Raw genomic sequence first — 21,540 nt, forward strand, 5'->3', positions numbered from 1 at the left:
CCGGTTAACATGGCAAACGCTCCCCTGGATTCAGTGGGCTATAATAAAGGGGGCCATCTGTTGTCGCTGGAGATGTGAGGCCTACGTGCCGTGTGCCAAGACAGGAGAGGCTGTAATTGCTGCTGTTTGCCGTATGCAAGACCCGCCGTCGCTCGTCATGGACGTGCTGGACGTAGTGTGTAAACAAGATGGGCCTGCTGCTGCTTTTCTTTCACCACGTAGAAGCCAACTCTGCCATATGTACTTCCTCGACACAAGAAAAATGGGTTCGACGGAATGGAAATATGTTACTCCGAGCTAAACATTTGAACATAATGTCAGAGAACTTAGTCAACCTGCTAATATTACCTGGCAAATATTTTATCTTAAAAAAAACTCCCAGTCCTTGGTGATGACAAGCATACCCATAACTTGATGCAGCCACCACTATGCTTGAAAATATGAAGAGTGTTACTCTGTTGTGTTGGATTTGCCCCAAACATAACACTTTGTATTCAGGACATAAAGTTAATTTCATTGCCAAATTTTTGGCAGTTTTAATTTAGTGCCTTATTGCAAACAGGATGCATGTTTTGGAATATTTATTATTCTGTATGGTCTTCCTTCTTTTCACTCTGTCATTTAGGTTAGTATTGTGGCGTAATTACATTGTTGTTGATCCATCCTCAGAGTTTAATGGCTGCGATAGGAGAAAACTCTGTTTTAAAGTCACCATTGGCCTCATGATGAAATACCTGAGTGGTTTCCTTTCTCTTAGGAAGGACGCCTGTATCTTTGCAGTGACTAGGTGCATTGATACAACATTCAAAGTGTAATTAATAACTTCACCATGCTTAAAGAGATAGTCAATGTCATTCTAAAAATGTATTTTACCCCATCTACCAATAAATGCCTTTCTTTATGAGGCATTGGAAAACCTCCCTGGCTTTGTGGTTGAATCTGTGTTTGAAATTCACTGCTCGACTGAGGGACCTTGCAGATAATTATGTGTGGGTTACAGTGCTGAGGTAGTCATTCAAAAGTCATGTTAAACACTATTATTGCTTGTTAAGCACATTTTTACTCCTGAACTTATATAAGCTTGCCATGATAGAGGTTGAATACTAATTGACTCAAGATATTTCAGCTTTTCATTTGTAAATGATTTGTAAACATTTCCAAAAACACAATTCCCCTTTCACATTATGGGGTGTTGTGTGTAGTCCAGTGACACCAATTCTCAATATAATACATTTTAAATTCTGGCTGTGACACAACAAAATGTGGAGAAGGTGTGAATACGTTCTGAAGGAACTGTACATCATCGACAAGATAGAGACCATGTGAGCAAGGGAGAGAAAGGGCAAGAGTGGGAAAGTGGGGAAAAAAAAGAGAGCGAGAGAGAGGGAAATGAGAGAGCGATGGAAGAGAGCAATGCAAAAGAAAGAGGAGAGCGACGACCGAGTATAAATAATTAGTGATTATAAGGAAAAAGAGGAGAGCGATGGAGACAGAATGTGTGTGTGAGAAATGGATTAGCCCGTCCTTCAGTAATTAAGTCTCCCAGCTCCTCAGTCTTAAGTCTCTCAACACGGCTAATTTACATTAGCCGCTTCACAGCCACATCCAGCAGAACCATTTAATTTGGCAGAATTTGTTTAGAATAATGAACCTTTCTTTGAAGCTTTACATTTGGCATTACGACATAGGTTGTTTCAGGTTAGGGAATAACTTGTCAGTTGGTATTGTTTCTGTCCATATACACCTGGTTGTTTTGTCAGGTATAGGGTGGATTTTTTTCAGGAAAGGTTGATTTATGCTACAATTGATTAATTATATTGATCAGATACTATAGTGGCCACTTTTCAATTAAAGAAATGTCTTCAAAAATGGAAGGCAGTCTGAAGAAGATCAGATGGGACCATTCTAGCCAATGAGAGTCCAGATGTGCCTGTTGTTCACATGCATAACGATTTCCACTAGTTATCACAGCCACAAAGTCAAAATTGGCTATCATAAATATTAATGAAAACAAACATGTGTTTTTTGGTCATATTTTAAGGTTAGCAATGTGGTTAGGGTTAGAATCAAAATTTAAGAAAATAAATTCTAGAAATAGGCAGGGTTTATGACTGTGGCTGTGGTAACTAGTGGAGACCAGGTACAAATCTGATATAAATTGTTTTTTTCTCAAAGTTTCTTGTATGTCACAGTGGGTCAGAAGTTTAGATACACTCAATTAGTATTTGGTGGCATTGTCTTTAAATTGTTTAACTTGGGTCAAACATTTCGGTTAGCATTCCACAAGCTTCCCACAATAAGTTGGGTGAATTTTGGCCCATACCTCCTGACGACAGAGCTGGTGTAACTGAGTCAGGTTTGTAGGCCTCCTTGCTCGCGCACACTTTTTAAATTCTGCCCACAAATTTTCCATAGGATTGAGGTCAGGGCTTTGCAATGGCCACTCCAATACCTTGACGTTGTTGTGCTTAAGCCATTTTGCCACAACTTTGGAGGTATGCTTGGGGTCATTGTCCATTTGGAAGACCCATTTGTGACCAAGCTTTAACTTCCTGACTGATATCTTGAGATGTTGCTTCAATATATCCACATCATTTTCCTCTCTCGTGGTGCCATCTATTTTGTGAAGTGCAGCAGCTCCTCTTGCAGCAAAGTACTCCCACAACATGATGCTGCCACCCCCGTGCTTCACGGTTGGGATGGTGTTCCTCGGCTTGCAAGCCTCCCCCTTTTTCCACCAAACATAACAATGGTCATTATGGCCAAACAGTTCTGTTTTTGTTTCATCAGACCAGAGGACATGTCTCCAAAAGTATGATCTTTGTCCCCATGTGCAGTTGCTTTTTTATGGCGGTTTTGGAGCAGTGGCTTCTTCCTTGCTCAGCGGCCTTTCAGGTTATGTCGATATAGGACTGGTTTTACTGTGGATATAGATGCTTTTGTACCTGTTTCCTCCAGCATCTTCACAAGGTCCTTTGCTGTTGTTCTGGGATTGATTTGCACTTTTCGCAACAAAGAACGTTCATCTCTAGGAGACAGAACGCGTCTCCTTCCAGAGCGGTATGACGGCTTGCGTGGTCCAGTGGTGTTTATACTTGCGTACTATTGTTTGTACAGATGAATGTGATACCTTCAGGCATTTGGAAATTGCTCCCAAGGATGAACCAGACTTGTGGAGGTCTACACATTTTTATCTGAGGTCTAGGCTGATTTCTTTTGATTTTCCCATGATGTCAAGCAAAGAGGCACTGAGTTTGGGGGTAGGCCATGAAATACATCCACAGGTACCCCTCCAATGATGACAAATTAGCCTATCAGGAGCTTCTAAAGCCATGACATAATTTTCTGGAATTTTCTAAGCTGTTTAAAGGCACAGTCAACTTAGCGTATGTAAACTTCTGACCCACTGGAATTGTGATACAGTGAATTATAAGTTAAATAATCTGTCTGTAAACAATTGTTGGAAAAATTACTTGTCATGCACAAAGTAATGTCCTAACCGACTTGCCGAAACTACAGTTTGTTAACAAGAAACTAGTGGAGTTGTTGAAAAACAAGTTTTAATGACTCCAAACTAAGTGCATGTAAACTTCCGACTTCAACTGTATATATATTTTAAATATATCTAAAAATAATTTTAAAAACGTTGACTTCCAAATGACACCACATTGTAGGAATGACCCAGCTATGCTTTCCCACCTTATTTACTAGCTAGGTAACTTACCATCTAACTGCAGGTAACATTACCCAGAGTAGCTAACGTTAATGTAAACCCCTGCGATTATTTTTGGTTTTGATAATGTTAGCGATCTACACACACACACCAATGACCTGTAAATCACCAGCAGTAGCTAGGTAGCTACAGTACATTTGGCCAACTAATTTTCCTCATCTCTCCTTCTTAGTAGCTTATTAATGCCCCCCTCTCACAAACTATGATAGCTAGTTAGATACAAGTATTTGACACACTGCCGATTTTTGCAGGTTTTCCTACTTACAAAGCATGTAGAGGTCTGTAATTTTTATCATAGGTACACTTCAACTGTGAGAGACGGAATCTAAAACAAAAATCCAGAAAATCACATTGTATGATTTTTAAGTAATTATTTTGCATTTTATTGCATGACATAAGTATTTGATACATCAGAAAAGCAGAACTTAATATTTGGTACAGAAACCTTTGTTTGCAATTACAGAGATCATATGTTTCCTGTAGTTCTTGACCAGGATTGCACACACTGCAGTAGGGATTTTGGCCCACTCCTCCATACAGACCTTCTCCAGATCCTCTAGGTTTCGGGGCTGTCGCTGGGCAATATGGACTTTCAGCTCCCTCCAAACATTTTCTATTGGGTTCAGGTCTGGAGACTGGCTAGGCCACTCCAGGACCTTGAGCTGCTTCTTACGGAGCCACTCCTTAGTTGCCCTGGCTGTGTGTTTTGGGTCGTTGTCATGCTGGAAGACCCAGCCACGACCCATCTTCAATGCTCTTACTGAGGGAAGGAGGTGGTTGGCCAAGATCTTGCGATACATGGCCCCATCCATCCTCCCCTCAATACGGTGTAGTCATCCTGTCCCCTTTGCAGAAAAGCATCCCCAAAGAATGTTGTTTCCACCTCCATGCTTCACGGTTGGGATGGTGTTCATGGGGTTGTACTCATCCTTCATCTTCCTCCAAACACGACGAGTGGAGTTTAGACCAAAAAGCTCTATTTTTGTCTCATCAGATCACATGACCTTCTCCCATTCCTCCTCTGGATCATCCAGATGGTCATTGGCAAACTTCAGATGGGCCTGGACATGCGCTGGCTTGAGCAGGGGGACCTTGTGTGCGCTGCAGGATTTTAATCCATGACGGTGTAGTGTGTTACTAATGGTTTTCTTTGAGACTGTGGTCCCAGCTCTCTTCAGGTCATTGACCAGGTCCTGCCGTGTAGTTCTGGGCTGATCCCTCACCTTCCTCGTGATCATTGATGCCCCACGGGGTGAGATCTTGCATGGAGTCCCAGACCGAGGGTGATTGACCGTCATCTTGAACTTCTTCCATTTTCTAATAATTGTGCCAACAGTTGTTGCCTTCTCACCAAGCTGCTTGCCTATTGTCCTGTAGCCCAACCCAGCCTTGTGCAGGTCTACAATTTTATCCCTGATGTCCTTACACAGCTCTCTGGTCTTGGCCATTGTGCAGAGGTTGGAGTCTTTGAGTGTGTGGACAGGTGTATTTTATACAGGTAACAATTTCAAACAGGTGTAGTTAATACAGGTAATGAGTGGAGAACAGGAGGGCTTCTTAAAGAAAAAGTAACAGGTCTGTGAGAGCTGGAATTCTTACTGGTTGGTAGGTGATCAAATACTTATGTCATGCAATAAAATGCAAATGAATTACTTAAAAATCATACAATGTGATTTTTTTTGAATTTTTGTTTTAGATTCCGTCTCTCACTGTTGAAGTGTACCTATGATAAAATGACAGACCTCTACATGCTTTGTAAGTAGGAAAACCTGCAAAATCGGCGGTGTATCAAATACTTGATCTCCCCACTGTAGCTAGCTTAGTTAACCCAGTTAACCGCAAGTTAGCTAGTTAGCAGATCAGTTAGCTATGCTTTCCCTCCGTGTAGCTAGCCAAAGATATTTAGAAATCCACTTCTGTTTGTGTTGTAACATTAGCTAGCTAGTTAGCTAGCATCTGCATTCTTGAGAAAGGTCTACATAAAATAATTGTTTCGACTTGGACAGATTACAAAATGTTTAGAAAATTATTCTGACAAAAATGTGTACTTACAGTCCCCACTCTCACCTGTACTCCACTTTTTGAAAGTTGTCAGTGTGCTGTGTGGCTTTTGTGTGGTCTTGAGAGGAGCAAATGGCGCGAATGGTTCAAAGTATTTTGTCCCTCTAGCACTTGCGCAGTAAAGTTGTCACAGAAGCAAATGGTTGTTAAAATATCTAATTCAAATTGCTATGATTTCATTTCTTAAATTGTGCACCCATAAGATTACAGGCTGTTTTCAGGCATATTCTTCCTGTGTCAGAACATTTTGACAACTTGACAGGGTAAATTTGTTGGAAAAAAATCCATATTTTGTGGATATTTCCATGAAGCCACCATCATTTTATCAATATAGGCTAGGCAATACATGATTCTTTTTGTATATTTCATGTTTTCAATGAGTACAGCAAGCTAGCGGTAAGGCTGATCTTTGGTAAAAATTTAGACCAAAATTAACTGACTATTTTTGGGCAAAATAGCAGCCATGACGGACGGACCAGATATCACCCATAATTTGAAGTCTATTGACTTAACGTGCTGAGTGAGATGTTCTCCAACCAGATATCAACTAATTGATATTTTTTCCATGCAATGTTTTAATTCTGGGATGATTTCACCAATGATAATGAGACTTCACTTTATCCTCTGTCTTAGCCTCAGAAATGACAAAGTGTGTTACACAGAACAAAGCCATTAGAGTCCCCTTCAAACCCGTATGCCTTTTTCATATTTTGTTCCTATGGGCTCAACAGTAATTAGCTCTTCTTTAGTTGATTGTTAAGCGGCTCGTTAGGAGAACCGATCTCGGATAATTATCATAGAGATTGACCTAGTATGTGAAGTCATCAGTGAAGCGCAGTTGACCCCATGGAGAGGGGGATATTGAGTTTCCCTCACTGTATAATAGATATAGAAATATAATGGGGGTTGGGTGAATTGGTTAAACTGTGCGTATGCCTGAAGCGTAAGAGCCTGGATGAAAGTAATACGGGACAAAAGTAACACGCCCATTTTCTCAGATAACACAGACGCTAGAATGGTGCACTGAAGTCAGCATGTCCCTAATGCGGAGGACAACCTCCCTTTAAAAAAAAGAGACCATGTTTTGCCAAGTTATCAACAAAAAGTGGTTTTGAGCAATGTAAGTTTAAAAAAGCACACATGACAAGGACAGCTGCAACACACCTGATTTTAAAAAATGTTTTGAAAATTTGACCCCTTTTTCTCCCCAATGATATTCAATTGTTGTAGTAGCTACTATCTTGTCTCATCACTACATCAGGGCTTCTTCTTCTGAACACGGCGCACATCCAACCCGGAAGCCAGCCGCACCAATGTGTCAGAGTAGCGCACACTGCGCCCGGCCTGCCACAGGAGTCGCTGGTGAGCAATGAGACAAGGACACCCCTACCGACCAAGCCCTCCCTAACCCGGATGACGCTAGGCCAATTGTGCGTCGCAGCCGGTTACGGCAGAGCCTGGGCACGAACTCAGGGACTCTGATGGCAAAGCTGGCGCTGCAGTACAGCGCCCTTAACCACTGCGCCACCCGGGAGGCCTGCAACACACCTGATTGATAGGCCTAAGCATGAATAGTAATAGAAAATCTCCCACTACATTTACATTAAAGTGAGATGATAAAAGGATAGTTAATATAGCAATTATGTGATCCAATTTTGTCCGATTGAATATTGTAAGGCAAAATATAGTGCTTGCGCAACATTACGATGTTGGCGTATGGTTCATTTTCATGAATGTAGAACCTATAGCATTCATTATTCAAATCAACAAAAACATGAAATTAGAACTGATAGTACATTTGTTGAAAGTAACAACCATTACAAACCAGAAACATGAGTAAGACTGATAAGACTGATATTGTGCACTTCTCGCCACGTCTTCTGTCCCAGGGCTGTGTTACTGCGCCCACGCCGGCAGGTACAAAAGTAACGTTGTGGTCAATGTTCCCTCTAAGCTGCACACGTGCCCACTCAAAAGTAATATCAGCCTATACAGAGAAGCACGAGATTGAATTTCACTCAACTTTCTAGAGTTTTCCCCATATCGTTTCCCTTTACTGTGGGAATTGTGATTAAATCAACGCAATATTAGCGGCCACGTGTGCACATTTGTTCATATCCTTTGCTCGTTAGAGAGTTATTAGCCCAGTTATAGATAATTTGTAGTTGGCAATGGGGGAGTGATTGCTTCCTACAAGGGTACAAAACGTGTGCATTTCTCTGTCATGTCTTTACTTATCATTAAACTGAAGATTAGTCTTTAGCAAATGGCTCTCTGTAGTTATTATTACGTGATTAAACTGATTAATCATGTAACTGTAATTAACTAGGAAGTCGGGGCACCAAGGAAAATATTGAGATTACAAAGTTAGAATTTTCGTAATGTAACTTTTTCAGATATTTTCATATCTGATCAATAGTCTTCTGGTTAATGAATTCTTCTTTACCTCACGTTAGTCTCATTCCAAAAGTCGTAAATTGTTGGTTATCTGCATTTACCCAGTCTTCACTATGAGTCATCCATACATCAGTTGTCTTAAAATAATTTATTTACTAACTAAGTAATTCACAGAAATGCATTAACAAACAGTAGATAGTTACAAGGAAATGATAACGGATAAACCGGCATCGCGGCTTGGTGTACAAAAGGGAAGTGGGGGTCGAATGAGAAGACAACACACAGTTTATAATTATAACAATTGAAATGCTAATCCTTTGCACATGAACTCTCACTCATTCGGGAACAACTGCAATCAATATATATATTTACGCTCAGTGTGTCGTCGGGGTCTCTGTTGAAAAGTTTGTTTCTGTTGGAGAGTTTGTCCGCCCTCTCTGTCGTGGTTAGAGTGGATAGTTCAGAGTGACATTCATTCATGTCGTCATGGATAGATGTTTCGGCAGTTGTCGGTCTTCGTGTTCAATGATACTGAATTCCTAGCTGCAGACTAGTAATTAATATCAAAGACTTGTTCTTATTCTGTCGGTATCAATAGTCTAAGAGTTTAACCACGTGGGATGGTTAAAAGATTCAGCAGTCTGGTTTCAAACCTTGGCCCTCTCGTTATTGAGGTAAGCTGGTCTGCAACCTTAGTCCTCCTGTAATTGAGAGCAACATGGTCTGTTGAGAAATTCTCAAGGTGGGGGTTATATTTGGAATTGCAGAAAAGGGCCTGTTCCAGGATGCCCGACCATAACTGTGCTCATGGGCGGTCCTCTGATTTAGTTCAACTCAAAAGAGAATTGGAGTTTCCTTCATTAAACAGTCCAAAATCACATTACACAATTTTACAAACAGTATCATCCTCACTCATTCATCTTATACAACAATTAGATGTAAACCTCATAACTGAGGCTATTATATGAAACAGCGTTATGGTAATGTGGCCGTATTGCCTCCCATGAGTTTCACAAAATTGTACCAAACGGACCAGTCCGTAGCTGGATTATTCACCGATCTTTTATACCTTCTCCGGAACATAAATGTTGTTCGGACCTCTACTCTCTCTCTATACTGTGGCCATGAGGAGATAATTTCCTCCAGGAATTTACGACATCTCTCTGACCACAGCAGCCTGGGTGTAGGAGACAGGGAGAGGGGGGTGGGACTTGCTGTACCCAAAGAGGGCAACGTCAGGGCACTAGCCATCTTTGAAAAGCGAGTCAGGTAAAGAGATTCTTTTTTTTAAGGGGCAGTGTTGTATTTTAGACAGGCTTAAATAATCTAAGTAGCCAATAGGCAGAAGGTTGCATAATTTGTCTGATTCTCTAATAATGGTATGGGAATAATAATGCATTTTATTTTGTAAAGGGGTTTCTTGCATCAAACAACAAACATTTTCAGTCACCTCCTTGTCTGAAGGACAAATGGATAAACAGGTTAATGTCAAGGCTTGCATGTTTTTTTTCATAAGTCTCATTGAATGTAGCCCTAAATTGAACACCACATATTGGCTGCTACTGTAGGCTGAATGATAGAATAGCTATTTCCATGTTAAAATGTTCTGGGATATTTTATCCATTGTTTTTGATGATAGGCCACTCTGTTAGGCCTACTTGACCACAGTAGCCCACAGTAGACCACTGTTAAAACTGTAACTTAAAGCAGAAAAAAAATGTAAGCGATCATTGGTTGCGGTAGTTCTGTTCTTGGTCTATTTAATTTAAAATAATTTACCCTAGAAATGAAATTACATTTGTTAATGGTAGAGGACATATATAAGTTGTTTGTCATAAAATATGGTGTCTCTAGATCTATTGATCTCTGAGTAGTTTGGAAAAAAATCTAAGTGTCACTTTCATCCCGGTTCTCCCCTATGTGTGTGTGTGTGTGGGCGGGCGGGTGAGGTGATTTTACTTCAATTCGCAAGAGGCTTAATGTATCTGTGTAGCCATAATGCACCCAAAAAAATCCATACCTTTTACAGCCCTTCTTCTCCCTGAGTGCTGCCTGCTCCGAAGCACCTCTCACTCACACAACTCTCCATCAAGTGATTGGGTCTTTCTCACAGGCTATAAGTGAAGACCGACACATAGGAGACTCAACTGTGCCCATCCATATCCATATTGGAAGAACTGTCCACATTTACTTTTCGACAGTCAACAAGATGAGTAGGCCTAATGAACAGTGAAAGCACTAGCCTATGTCAATCTACTATCCCCCATAGTACAAAAGTTGACATATTCTGTGCGAAAAATAATTATTCCAAACTTAGTCTGGGACAGTTGTGGGATGCGATAGATCCCAAATGAATACAACCACTAGTATCAAACATATTTTTTACGCAATGAGGTTGGCGCAACAGATCGGAACGATTAGCTTAAAATGTTGATCAATTGTTAGGCTATTTCTTCACATTATAAACACAGCAATTCGCACACATAAGTAGGCATATAACCGCGAATGTTTCATTTGAGGGATCTTTTTTTTTAACGCACATTTTCAAAAGTGACCACAAATGCGATTATGCATGTCATTATTTTCATAATGTGGTGCATAAGGTGCATTTTTATGGTGAAAATGATTTTCCCCAAAATTGGAACTCACGTGCTGCTTATGTACAGTTTAATTCGGAAGTTTACATACACCTTAGCCAAATACATTTAAACTCAGTTTTTCACAATTCCTGACATTTAATCAGAGTAAAAATTCCCTGTCTTAGGTCAGTTAGGATCACCACTTTATTTTAAGAATGTGAAATGTCAGACTAATAGTTGAGAGAATGATTTATTTCAGCTTTTATTTCTTTCATCACATTCCCAGTGGGCCAGAAGTTTACATACACTCAATTAGTATTTGGTAGCAGTGCCTTTAAATACTTTAACTTGGGTCAAACATTTCGGGAAGCTTTCCACAAGCTTCCTACAATATGTTGGGTGAATGTTGGCCCATTCCTCCTGACAGAGCGGGTGTAGCTGAGTCAGGTTTGTAGGCCTCTTTACTCGCACACGCTTTTTCAGTTCTGCCCACAAATTTTCCATAGGATTGAGGTCAGGGCTTTGTGATGGCCACTCCAATACCTTGACCTTGTTGTGCTTAAGCCATTTTGCCACAACTTTGGAAGTATGCTTGGGGTCATTGTCCATTTGGAAGAGCCATTTGCAACCAAGCTTTAACTTCCTGACTGATGTCTTGAGATGTGGATGTATTGAAGCAACATCATTTTCCTCTCTTGTGGTGCCATCTATTTTGTGAAGTGCACCAGTCCCTCCTGCAGCAAAGCACACCCACAACATGATGCTACCACCCCCGTGCATCACATTTGGGTTCGTGTTCCTCGGCTTGCAAGCATCCCCCTTTTTCCTCAACATAACGATGGTCATTATGGCCAAACAGTTCTGTTTTTGTCTCATCAGACCAGAGAACATTTCTCCAAAAAGTACGATCTTTGTCCCCATTTGCAGTTGCAAACCGTAGTCTGGCTTTTTTATGCCGGTTTTGGAACAGTGGCTTCTTCCTTGCTGAGCGGCCTTTCAGGTTATGTCGATATAATACTGGTTTTACTGTGGATATAGATACTTTTGTACCTGTTTTCTATAGCATCTTCACAAGGTCCTTTGCTGTTGTTCTGGGATTGATTTGCACTTTTTGCACCAAAGTACATTCATCTCTAGGAGACAGAAAGCGTCTCTTTCCAGAGCAGTATGACGGCTGCCTGGTCCCATGGTGTTTATACTTGCGTACAATTGTTTGTACAGATGAATGTGATACCTTCAGGTGTTTGGAAATTGCTCCCAATGATGAACCAGACTTGTGGAGATCTACAGTATTTTTCTGAGGTCTTGGCTGATTTTGTTTTGATTTTCCCATGATGTCAAGCTAAGAGGCACTGGGTTTGAAGGTAGGCCTTGAAATACATACACAGGTACACCTTCAATTGACTCAAATGATGTCAATTAGCCTATCAGAAGCTTCTAAAGCAATGACATCATTTTCAGGATTTTTCCAAGTTGTTTAAAGGCACAGTCAACTTTGTGTATGTAAACTTCTTACCTACTGGAATTGTGATACAGTGAATTATAAGTGAAATAATATGTCTGTAAACAATTGTTGGAAAATTACCTGTGTCATGCACAAAGTAGATGTCCTAACTGACTTTCCAAAACTATAGTTGGTTAAGAAGAAATTTGTGGAGTGGTTGAAAAATGAGTTTTAATGACTCCAACCTAAGTGTATGTAAACTTCCGACTTCAACTGTATTCCATTTAGGCTCTACAGCCCTTGTAAAGCTGATTAATGTGCTTAATTTGAAGAAGTTATTTGTCCACTTTAGTTGTGATACGAACCTTATCAAAACATATAGACCTATAGGCTAAGCTACATGAGGTGTGCAACTATGATTAGAAAAAGTTTTTAAAAAACGCATTGTTGCTTGTCTTACACTGGACATCATTCACAAGTGATCGGCTAATGTTGTCACCCATCTGACTATTCTAAATAAAATGAAATATTTTTTATTTTGAATGGAACGTTACCATGCACCTGTCTCGAAACAAACATGTCATATCTGCGCTTAAGCAGTGAATGGAGGACGTTTTCCCCCGTGGTTAATTTTCATGCCAGCCAGGTAGGCTATACTCCTGTTGTAAAGATAAGCAATGTGCTTAATATTTGCTTAATATTAGGAAATTTTAGAAACCGATATAGTAGGCCAAGCCTATAGAAAGCTGATGGGATCCTCCTCTCCTGTTTTCTCGCACATTGCATAGCCTATAGAAATGTTGCACAACGTGAGCTCATGGGCTCTCATGAAGTGTTTGATTAGATTTTTTTTGAACACATTTGCATTGATGTCAGAGGGATTGGGGGGACAATAGAGTGATGAGTACCAGGCAGTTAGCAAGTTTGGTAGGCGACTAATGACCATCAGCGGCGTCAGAGCTTGGAGAAGCCTAATTACCGTGACTAAACAGTCAAATTTGACTGCCTTCATGACTCGTAACTGCCGGTGTGGCGGTAATACGGTCACTGCAACAGACCTAGTCCTGGCACACCTAAAACAGTTGTCAAGGGAAGCCAGTTTTGATTTGCCTTCAGACCAATCACATCAAAAACCGAACATAATTTACAGGAAAAAATTGTTGCATCTCGTTGTGTCGTTGTCCTCCAAGGGATAGCTAGCTAAAATCATCCCTTTCCTAAATTAGCCATGGATGTAGGTAGGGATTTGGACTTGCGGTTTTAATTAATTCCCCGCACTGGCCAATGATTATAACGGGGATTCTGATCCAACAATACATTGTGCCCCTGAGAGGATGGAAGTTCAATATGTAGCTAGATGTATTAGGCACATTTTAACTAGGTGGCCTGGCGCATCATTGCCCCTGAAAGGAAGTTAGGCTAGCGAGCAAGCATTTTAGCCAGGTAGCCTAGGACAATTTAAAACTAAAAGCCAAACACAAACACACACACACAAATCAGTTCTATGTCCCAGTCCCTGCCACTGAATAACATCCCCACAGCATGATGCTGCCAACACCATGCTTCACCGTAGAGATGGTGCCAGGTTTCTTCCAGACGTGACCCTTGGCATTCAGGCCGAAGAGTTCAATCTTGATTTCATCAGACCAGAGAGTCTTGTTTCTCATGGTTTGACAGTCCTTTAGGTGCCTTTTGGCAAACTCCAAGCGGGCTGTCATGTGGCGTCTGCCTGGCCACTCTACCATAAAGGCCTGATGGTTGTCCTTCTGGAAGGTTCTCCCATCTCCACAGAGGAACTATGGAGCTCTGTCAAAGTGACTCAGGTTCTTTGTCACCTCTCTGACCAAGGCCCTTCTCCCCAGATTGCCCAGTTTGGCCGGGCGGCCAGCTCGAGGAAGAGTTTTGGTTGTTCCAAAATTCTTCCATTTAAGAATGATGGAGGCCACTGTGTTCTTGAGAACCTTCAATGCTGCAGAAATGTTTTGGTATCCTTCCTCAGATCTGTGCCTTGACACAATCCTGGCTCAGAACTCTACGGACGATTCCTTTGACCTCATGGCTTAGTTTTTGCCCTGACATGCACTGTCAACTGTGGGACCTTTATATAGACAGGTATGTGCCTTTCCATATCATGTCTAATCAATTATTTTTACCACAAGTGGACTCCAATCAAGTTGTAGAAACATCTAAAGGATGGTCAATGGAAACAGGATGTACCTGAGCTCAATTTCGAGTCTCATAGCAAAGGGTCTGAATACTTATGTAAATAATTTTATTTGTGTTTTTATATGATTTATCAAAAATGTCCATAAACCTGTTTTCGCTTTGTCATTATGTGTAGATTGATGAGGAAATCTTACCCAAACACCGCTACTGTACAGGACTACATTACAATGACTCTATTTCTCTGTAGTGTATTAAAACAGTCATACAGTGGCGGGAAAAGTATCTAGTCAGCCACCAATTTTGCAAGTTCTCCCACTTAAAAATATGAGAGAGGCCTGTAATTTTCATCATAGGTACACTTCAACTATGACAGACAAAATTAGAAGAAAAAAATCCAGAAAATCACATTGTAGGATTTGTAATTAATTTATTAGCAAATTATGGTGGAAAATACGTTTTTGGTCAACTACAAACAAGCAAGATTTCTGGCTCTCACAGACCTGTAACAACTTCTTTAAGAGGCTCCTCTGTCCTCCACTCGTTACCTGTATTAATGGCACGTGTTTGAACTTGTTATCAGTATAAAAGACACCTGTCCACAACCTCAAACAGTCACACTCCAAACTCCACTATGGCCAAGACCAAAGAGCTGTCAAATGACATCAGAAACAAAATTGTAGACCTGCACCAGGCTGGGAAGACTGAATCTGCAATGGGTAAGCAGCTTGGTTTGAAGTCCTCAACTGCGGGAGCAATTATTAGGAAATGGAAGACATACAAGACCACTGATAATCTCCCTCGATCTAGGGCTCCACACAAGATCTCACCCCGTGGGGTCAAAATTATCACAAGAATGGTGAGCAAAAATCACAGAATCACACCTAGTGAATGACCTGCAGAGAGCTGGGACCAAAGTCACAAAGCCTACCATCAGTAACACACTACGCCGCCAGGGACTCAAATCCTGCAGTGCCAGACGTGTCGCCCTGCTTAAGCCAGTACATGTCCAGGCCCGTCTGAAGTTTGCTAGAGAGCATTTGGATGATCCAGAAGAAGATTGGGAGAATGTCATCTGGTCAGATGAAACCAAAATATAACTTTTTGGTAAAAACTCAACTCGTCGTGTTTGGAGGATAAAGAATGCTGAGTTGCATCCAAAGAACACCATACCTACAGTGAAGCATGGGGGTGGAAACATCATGCTTTGGGGCTGTTTTTCTGCAAAGGGACCAGGAAGACTGTTCCATGTAAAGGAAAGAATGAATGGGGCCATGTATCGTGAGATTTTAAGTGAAAACCTCCTTCCATCAGCAAGGGCATTGAAGATGAAACGTGTCTGGGTCTTTCAGCATGACAATGATACCAAACACACCGCCCGGGCAACGAAGGAGTGGATTCGTAAGAAGCATTTCAAGGTCCTGGAGTGGCCTAGCCAGTCTCTAGATCTCAACCCCATAGAAAATCTTTGGAGGGAGTTGAAAGTCCGTGTTGCCCAGCAATAGCCCCAAAACATCACTGCTCTAGAGGAGATCTGCATGGAGGAATGGGCCAAAATACCAGCAACAGTGTGTGAAAACCTTGTGAAGACTTACAGAAAACGTTTGACCTCTGTCATTGCCAACAAATTGTATATAACAAAGTATTGAAAAACTTTTGTTATTGACCAAATACTTATTTTCCACCATAATTTGCAAATAAATTAATAAAAAATCCTACAATGTGATTTTCTGGATTTTTTCTCTCATTGTCTGTATGTATGATGCTGTACTGTTGTTATAAGTGATATTACAAAGGCAGGAATTTAGTTGGATGCTGTACTGTCGTTATAAGTGATATTACAAATGCAGGAATTTAGTTGAATGCTGTACTGTCGTTATAAGTGATATTACAAAGGCAGGGAGGGTAAATGAGTGATGACTCAGCAGCAGATAAGAGAAAAAAGGCATCAGTCATGCAGCTGTATTGGTAGGTAATGAGAGGTACATGATACATTTTGAGAATATTGTGAAATAGGACGTGTTATCGCAAGTTCAAGGAAGTGTACCTATGATGAAAATTACAGGCCTGTCTCATCTTTTTAAGTGGGAGAACATGCACAATTGGTGGCTGACTAAATACTTTTTTGCCCCACTGTATATATGTCTGATACATTCTCTCTTCTATGTCTCTTCTTCTTCAGTGGTGTACATGTGCTGCTCATGGGACACTTTCCGGATGCTGATGGTACAGTTTTGGAGGGAGGGCTTGCCCCCGGAGGACTATGCTTTCTTCTTCATCGACCTGTTCGGCCACAGCCTGAGGAAGCGACCCGCTAGGCCCTGGTACAGAGGAGACGCAGACGACCATGCCGCTAAGAAGGCCTTCAGGGTGAGAGGGGGATGACAGAGGGATGGATGAGGGAGGTCTGTAGGAACGAAGGAGGGGTAGATTGAGTAGGGGGTATAGGAGATGGATTTAATGGGATTTAGTGGGGACTGCATCTTTGGGTCTGAGAAAAGCGCTTTATTCGGATGTATTACTGTCATTACACTGCAGTTATGAGTGGGATTTGACTGGTATGAAGGAGGGATGAGAGAATTGTTTCATTTTTGATTTAACTCCACTTTTGCCAGATAGCCTAATAAAGAGGAATGTAGGGGGTATATCACGAGTAGGGGAAAGAGGAGAGGAATTTAGTTGGATGCTGTACTGTCGTTATAAGTGATATTACAAAGGCAGGGAGGGTAAATGAGTGATGACTCAGCAGCAGATAAGAGAAAAAAGACATCAGTCATGCAGCTGTATTGGTAGGTAATGAGAGGTACATGATACATTTTGAGAATATTGTGAAATAGGACGTTTTATTGCAAGTTCAAGGAAATAGCACTAACCAATTGAAAAATTGGAGAGTGGTTGGCTAAACATGCATCTTTTTCCTGCAATATATGTACCTTTTTCAAGAGAGAAATGGATGAGAGACGAAGGAATGAGGAAAAGGAATGACTGAGGAACAAAGGACTATGGCAAAAATGTAACCAAACATATCCAGATGTAGCATATCTCCCATTACACTGTCAGATAGAGTAACACTGAGTGAGGAATATAGGGTGTTAAGCATTCAGAAGACTTGTCTTGATGACAGTACCCAGACAGCAAGACTATTATCCAGTCCACATCTACAATGTTACAGCCAGTTATAACTTGGTATTACGGTCAATTAACCCAAGCTACTCCATTTTCCCGGCACACTAAACCATTTGACAAAACAAACTTGCACAGTGAATTGAAGTTATGTTTGTCTCTCTGGCGGTCAGTTTAAATAGATGCAAGCTGCACCACACTACTGGGGGAAAAAACGTGCATCTCAAGGGGGAAGGCCAGCTTTGTACAGCTCTGTCAGCATGTTTTCTCACCCTAAATAGCCATGTACTGCAGTCTGTACTGTAAATCAAATATTTTTCACACCTTCAGAAGTAAAGTCCAGAGCTTCGTTAGCATACTTACTGTGTAGTACACGCTTACAAAAGGTGCTATCTGGAACCTAAAAGTGTTCTTCAGCTGTCCCCATAGGATAACCCTTTGAAGAACCCTTTTTGGTTCTAGGTAGAAACCTTTTGGCTTTAGCTGGAACCAAAAAGAGCTCTAACTGGAACCAAAAAGGGTTCTCCTATGGGGACAGCCGAATAACCTTTTGGAACCCTTTTTCTAAGAGTGTACAGCATAACGTTTGGTAGGATTGTTAGATTTTTGCAGAATGCATGCTCTGAACATTATCGCCACATTCCTAAATTACAGCCATGTTTTTACTCACAAGTTCGTGGGAGATCGGGCCTATCGTCTTAAAAGTGTTATATGTAGCACAGAGCCCATTTGTCATACATTCCTAATTATTACATCAATAGAATATATCTCACGTCCTGAGCATTATAGATTGCCTAAATGTATACAGTCATGTTAAATGACTAATTACTTGGTCTATGGACAGTATGTACAGTTCAGCGGGTAATCTTCAGAAAGTGCATCGGCGATGTTATACCCACAGCAATGATTAAAACATTCCCAAACCAGAAACCGTGGATTAATGGCAGCATTTGCATGAAACTGAAAGTGTGAACCACTGCTTTTAACCAGGGCAAGGTGACCGGAAACATGACCGAATACAAACAGTGTAGCTATTCCCTCCGCAAGGCAATCAAACAAGCTAAGTGTCTGTATAGAGACAAAGTAGAGTCGCAATTCAACGGCTCCGACACGAGGTATGTGGTAGGGTCTACAGTCAATCACGGATTACAAAAAGAAAATCAGCCCCGTCGCGGACCAGGATGTCTTGCTCCCAGACAGACTAAATCACTTCTTTGCTCGCTTTGAGGACAATACAGTGCCACTGACACGGCCCGCTACCAAAACCTGCGGACTCTCCTTCACTGCAGCCGACGTGAGTAAAACATTTAAACGTGTTAACCCTCGCTAGGCTGCAGGCCCAGACGGCATCCCCAGCCGCGTCCTCAGAGCATGCGCAGACCAGCTGGCTGGTGTGTTTACGGACATGTTCAATCAATCCTTATCCCAGTCTGCTGTTCCCACATGCTTCAAGAGGGCCACCATTGTTCCTGTTCCCAAGAAAGCTAAGGTAACTGAGCTAAACGACTACCGACCCGTAGCACTCACTTCCGTCATCATGAAGTGCTTTGAGAGACTAGTCAAGTACCATATCACCTCCACCCTACCTGACACCCTAGACCCACTCCAATTTGCTTACCGCCCCAATAGGTCCACAGACGACGCAATCGCAACCACACTGCCCTAACCCATCTGGACAAGAGGAATACCTATGTGAGAATGCTGTTCATCGACTACAGCTCAGCAATTAACACCATATTACCCTCCAAACTCTGGGTCTCGACCCCGGCCTGTGCAACTGGGTACTGGACTCCCTGACGGGTCGCCCCCAGGTGGTGAGGGCAGGTAACATCTCCACCCCGCTGATCCTCAACACTGGGGCCCCACAAGGGTGCGTTCTGAGCCCTCTCCTGTACTCCCTGTTCACCCACGACTGTGTGGCCATTTACGCTTCCAACTCAATCATCAAGTTTGTGGACGACACTACAGTGGTAGGCTTGATTACCAACAACGACGAGATGGCCTACAGGGAGGAAGTGAGGGCCCTCGGAGTGTGGTGTCAGGAAAATAACCTCACACTCAACGTCAACAAAACAAATGAGATGATTGTGGACTTCAGGAAACAGCAGAGGGAGCACCCCCCTATCCACATCGACGGGACAGTAGTGGAGAGGGTAGTAAGTTTTAAGTTCCTCGGTGTACACATCACAGACAAACTGAATTGGTCCACCCGCACAGACAGCGTTGTGAAGAAGGCGCAGCAGTATATGTATATACTCTACTCTCTATCATCTACTGCATCTTGCCATCTTTATGTAATACATGTATCACTAGCCACTTTAAACTATGCCACTTTTATGTTTACATACTCTACATTACTCATCTCATATGTATATACAGTGAATTGCGAAAGTATTCGGCCCCCTTGAACTTTGCGACCTTTTGCCACATTTCAGGCTTCAAACATAAAGATATAAAACTGTATTTTTTTGTGAAGAATCAACAACAAGTGGGACACAATCATGAAGTGGAATGACATTTATTGGACATGTCAAACTATTTTAACAAATCAAAAACTGAAAAATTGGGCGTACAAAATTATTCAGCCCCCTTAAGTTAATATTTTGTAGCGCCACCTTTTGCTGCGATTACAGCTGTCAGTCGCTTGGGGTATGTCTATCAGTTTTGCACATCGAGAGACTGAACATTTTTCCCATTCCTCCTTGCAAAACAGCTCGAGCTCAGTGAGGTTGGATGGAGAGCATTTGTGAACAGCAGTTTTCAGTTCTTTCCACAGATTCTCGATTGGATTCAGGTCTGGACATTGACTTGGCCATTCTAACACCTGGATATGTTTATTTTTGAACCATTCCATTGTAGATTTTGCTTTATGTTTTGGATCATTGTCTTGTTGGAAGACAAATCTCCGTCCCAGTCTCAGGTCTTTTGCAGACTCCATCAGGTTTTATTCCAGAATGGTCCTGTATTTGGCTCCATCCATCTTCCCATCAATTTTAACAATCTTCTCTGTCCCTGCTGAAGAAAAGCAGGCCCAAACCATGATGCTGCCACCACCATGTTTGACAGTGGGGATGGTGTGTTCAGGGTGATGAGCTGTGTTGCTTTTACGCCAAACATAACGTTTTGCATTGTTGCCAAAAAGTTCAATTTTGGTTTCATCTGACCAGAGCACCTTCTTCCACATTTTTGGTGTGTCTCCCAGGTGGCTTGTGGCAAACTTTAAACAACACTTTTTATGGATATCTTTAAGAAATGGCTTTCTTCTTGCCACTCTTCCATAAAGGCCAGATTTGTGCAATATACGACTGATTGTTGTCCTATGGACAGAGTCTCCCACCTCAGCTGTAGATCTCTGCAGTTCATCCAGAGTGATCATGGGCCTCTTGGCTGCATCTCTGATCAGTCTTCTCCTTGTATGAGCTGAAAGTTTAGAGGGACGGCCAGGTCTTGGTAGATTTGCAGTGGTCTGATACTCCTTCCATTTCAATATTATCGCTTGCACAGTGCTCCTTGGGATGTTTAAAGCTTGGGAAATCTTTTTGTATCCAAATCCGGCTTTAAACTTCTTCACAACAGTATCTCGGACCTGCCTGGTGTGTTCCTTGTTCGTCATGATGCTCTCTGCGCTTTTAACGGACCTCTGAGACTATCACAGTGCAGGTGCATTTATACGGAGACTTGATTACACACAGGTGGATTGTATTTATCATCATTAGTCATTTAGGTCAACATTGGATCATTCAGAGATCCTCACTGAACTTCTGGAGAGAGTTTGCTGCACTGAAAGTAAAGGGGCTGAATAATTTTGCACGCCCAATTTTTCAGTTTTTGATTTGTTAAAAAAGTTTGAAATATCCAATAAATGTCGTTCCACTTGTTGTTGATTCTTCACAAAAAAATACAGTTTTATATCTTTGTTTGAAACCTGAAATGTGGCAAAAGGTTGCAAAGTTCAAGGGGGCCGAATACTTTCGCAAGGCACTGTACTGTACTCGATACCATCTACTGCATCTTGCCTATGTCGTTCTGTACCATCTCTC

The 21,540-nt window shown here is 41.6% G+C and overlaps 1 protein-coding gene across 4 annotated transcripts in view; it reads left to right on the forward strand.

Annotated features, from left to right (window-relative positions):
• LOC118398107 (atrial natriuretic peptide receptor 1-like) overlaps window positions 1-21,540 on the forward strand; it is a 114,542-nt gene that overhangs the window by 10,822 nt on the left and 82,180 nt on the right. For all 4 annotated transcript variants that reach the window (XM_035793141.2, XM_035793142.2, XM_035793140.2 and 1 more), the window contains exon 4: window positions 16,560-16,747. In XM_035793141.2, coding sequence (XP_035649034.1) covers window positions 16,560-16,747 — 188 coding nt within the window. The remainder of the gene's footprint in view (window positions 1-16,559; window positions 16,748-21,540) is intronic.

This window comes from Oncorhynchus keta, chromosome 19, assembly GCF_023373465.1.
Source record: "Oncorhynchus keta strain PuntledgeMale-10-30-2019 chromosome 19, Oket_V2, whole genome shotgun sequence".
NCBI lineage: Eukaryota > Metazoa > Chordata > Actinopteri > Salmoniformes > Salmonidae > Oncorhynchus > Oncorhynchus keta.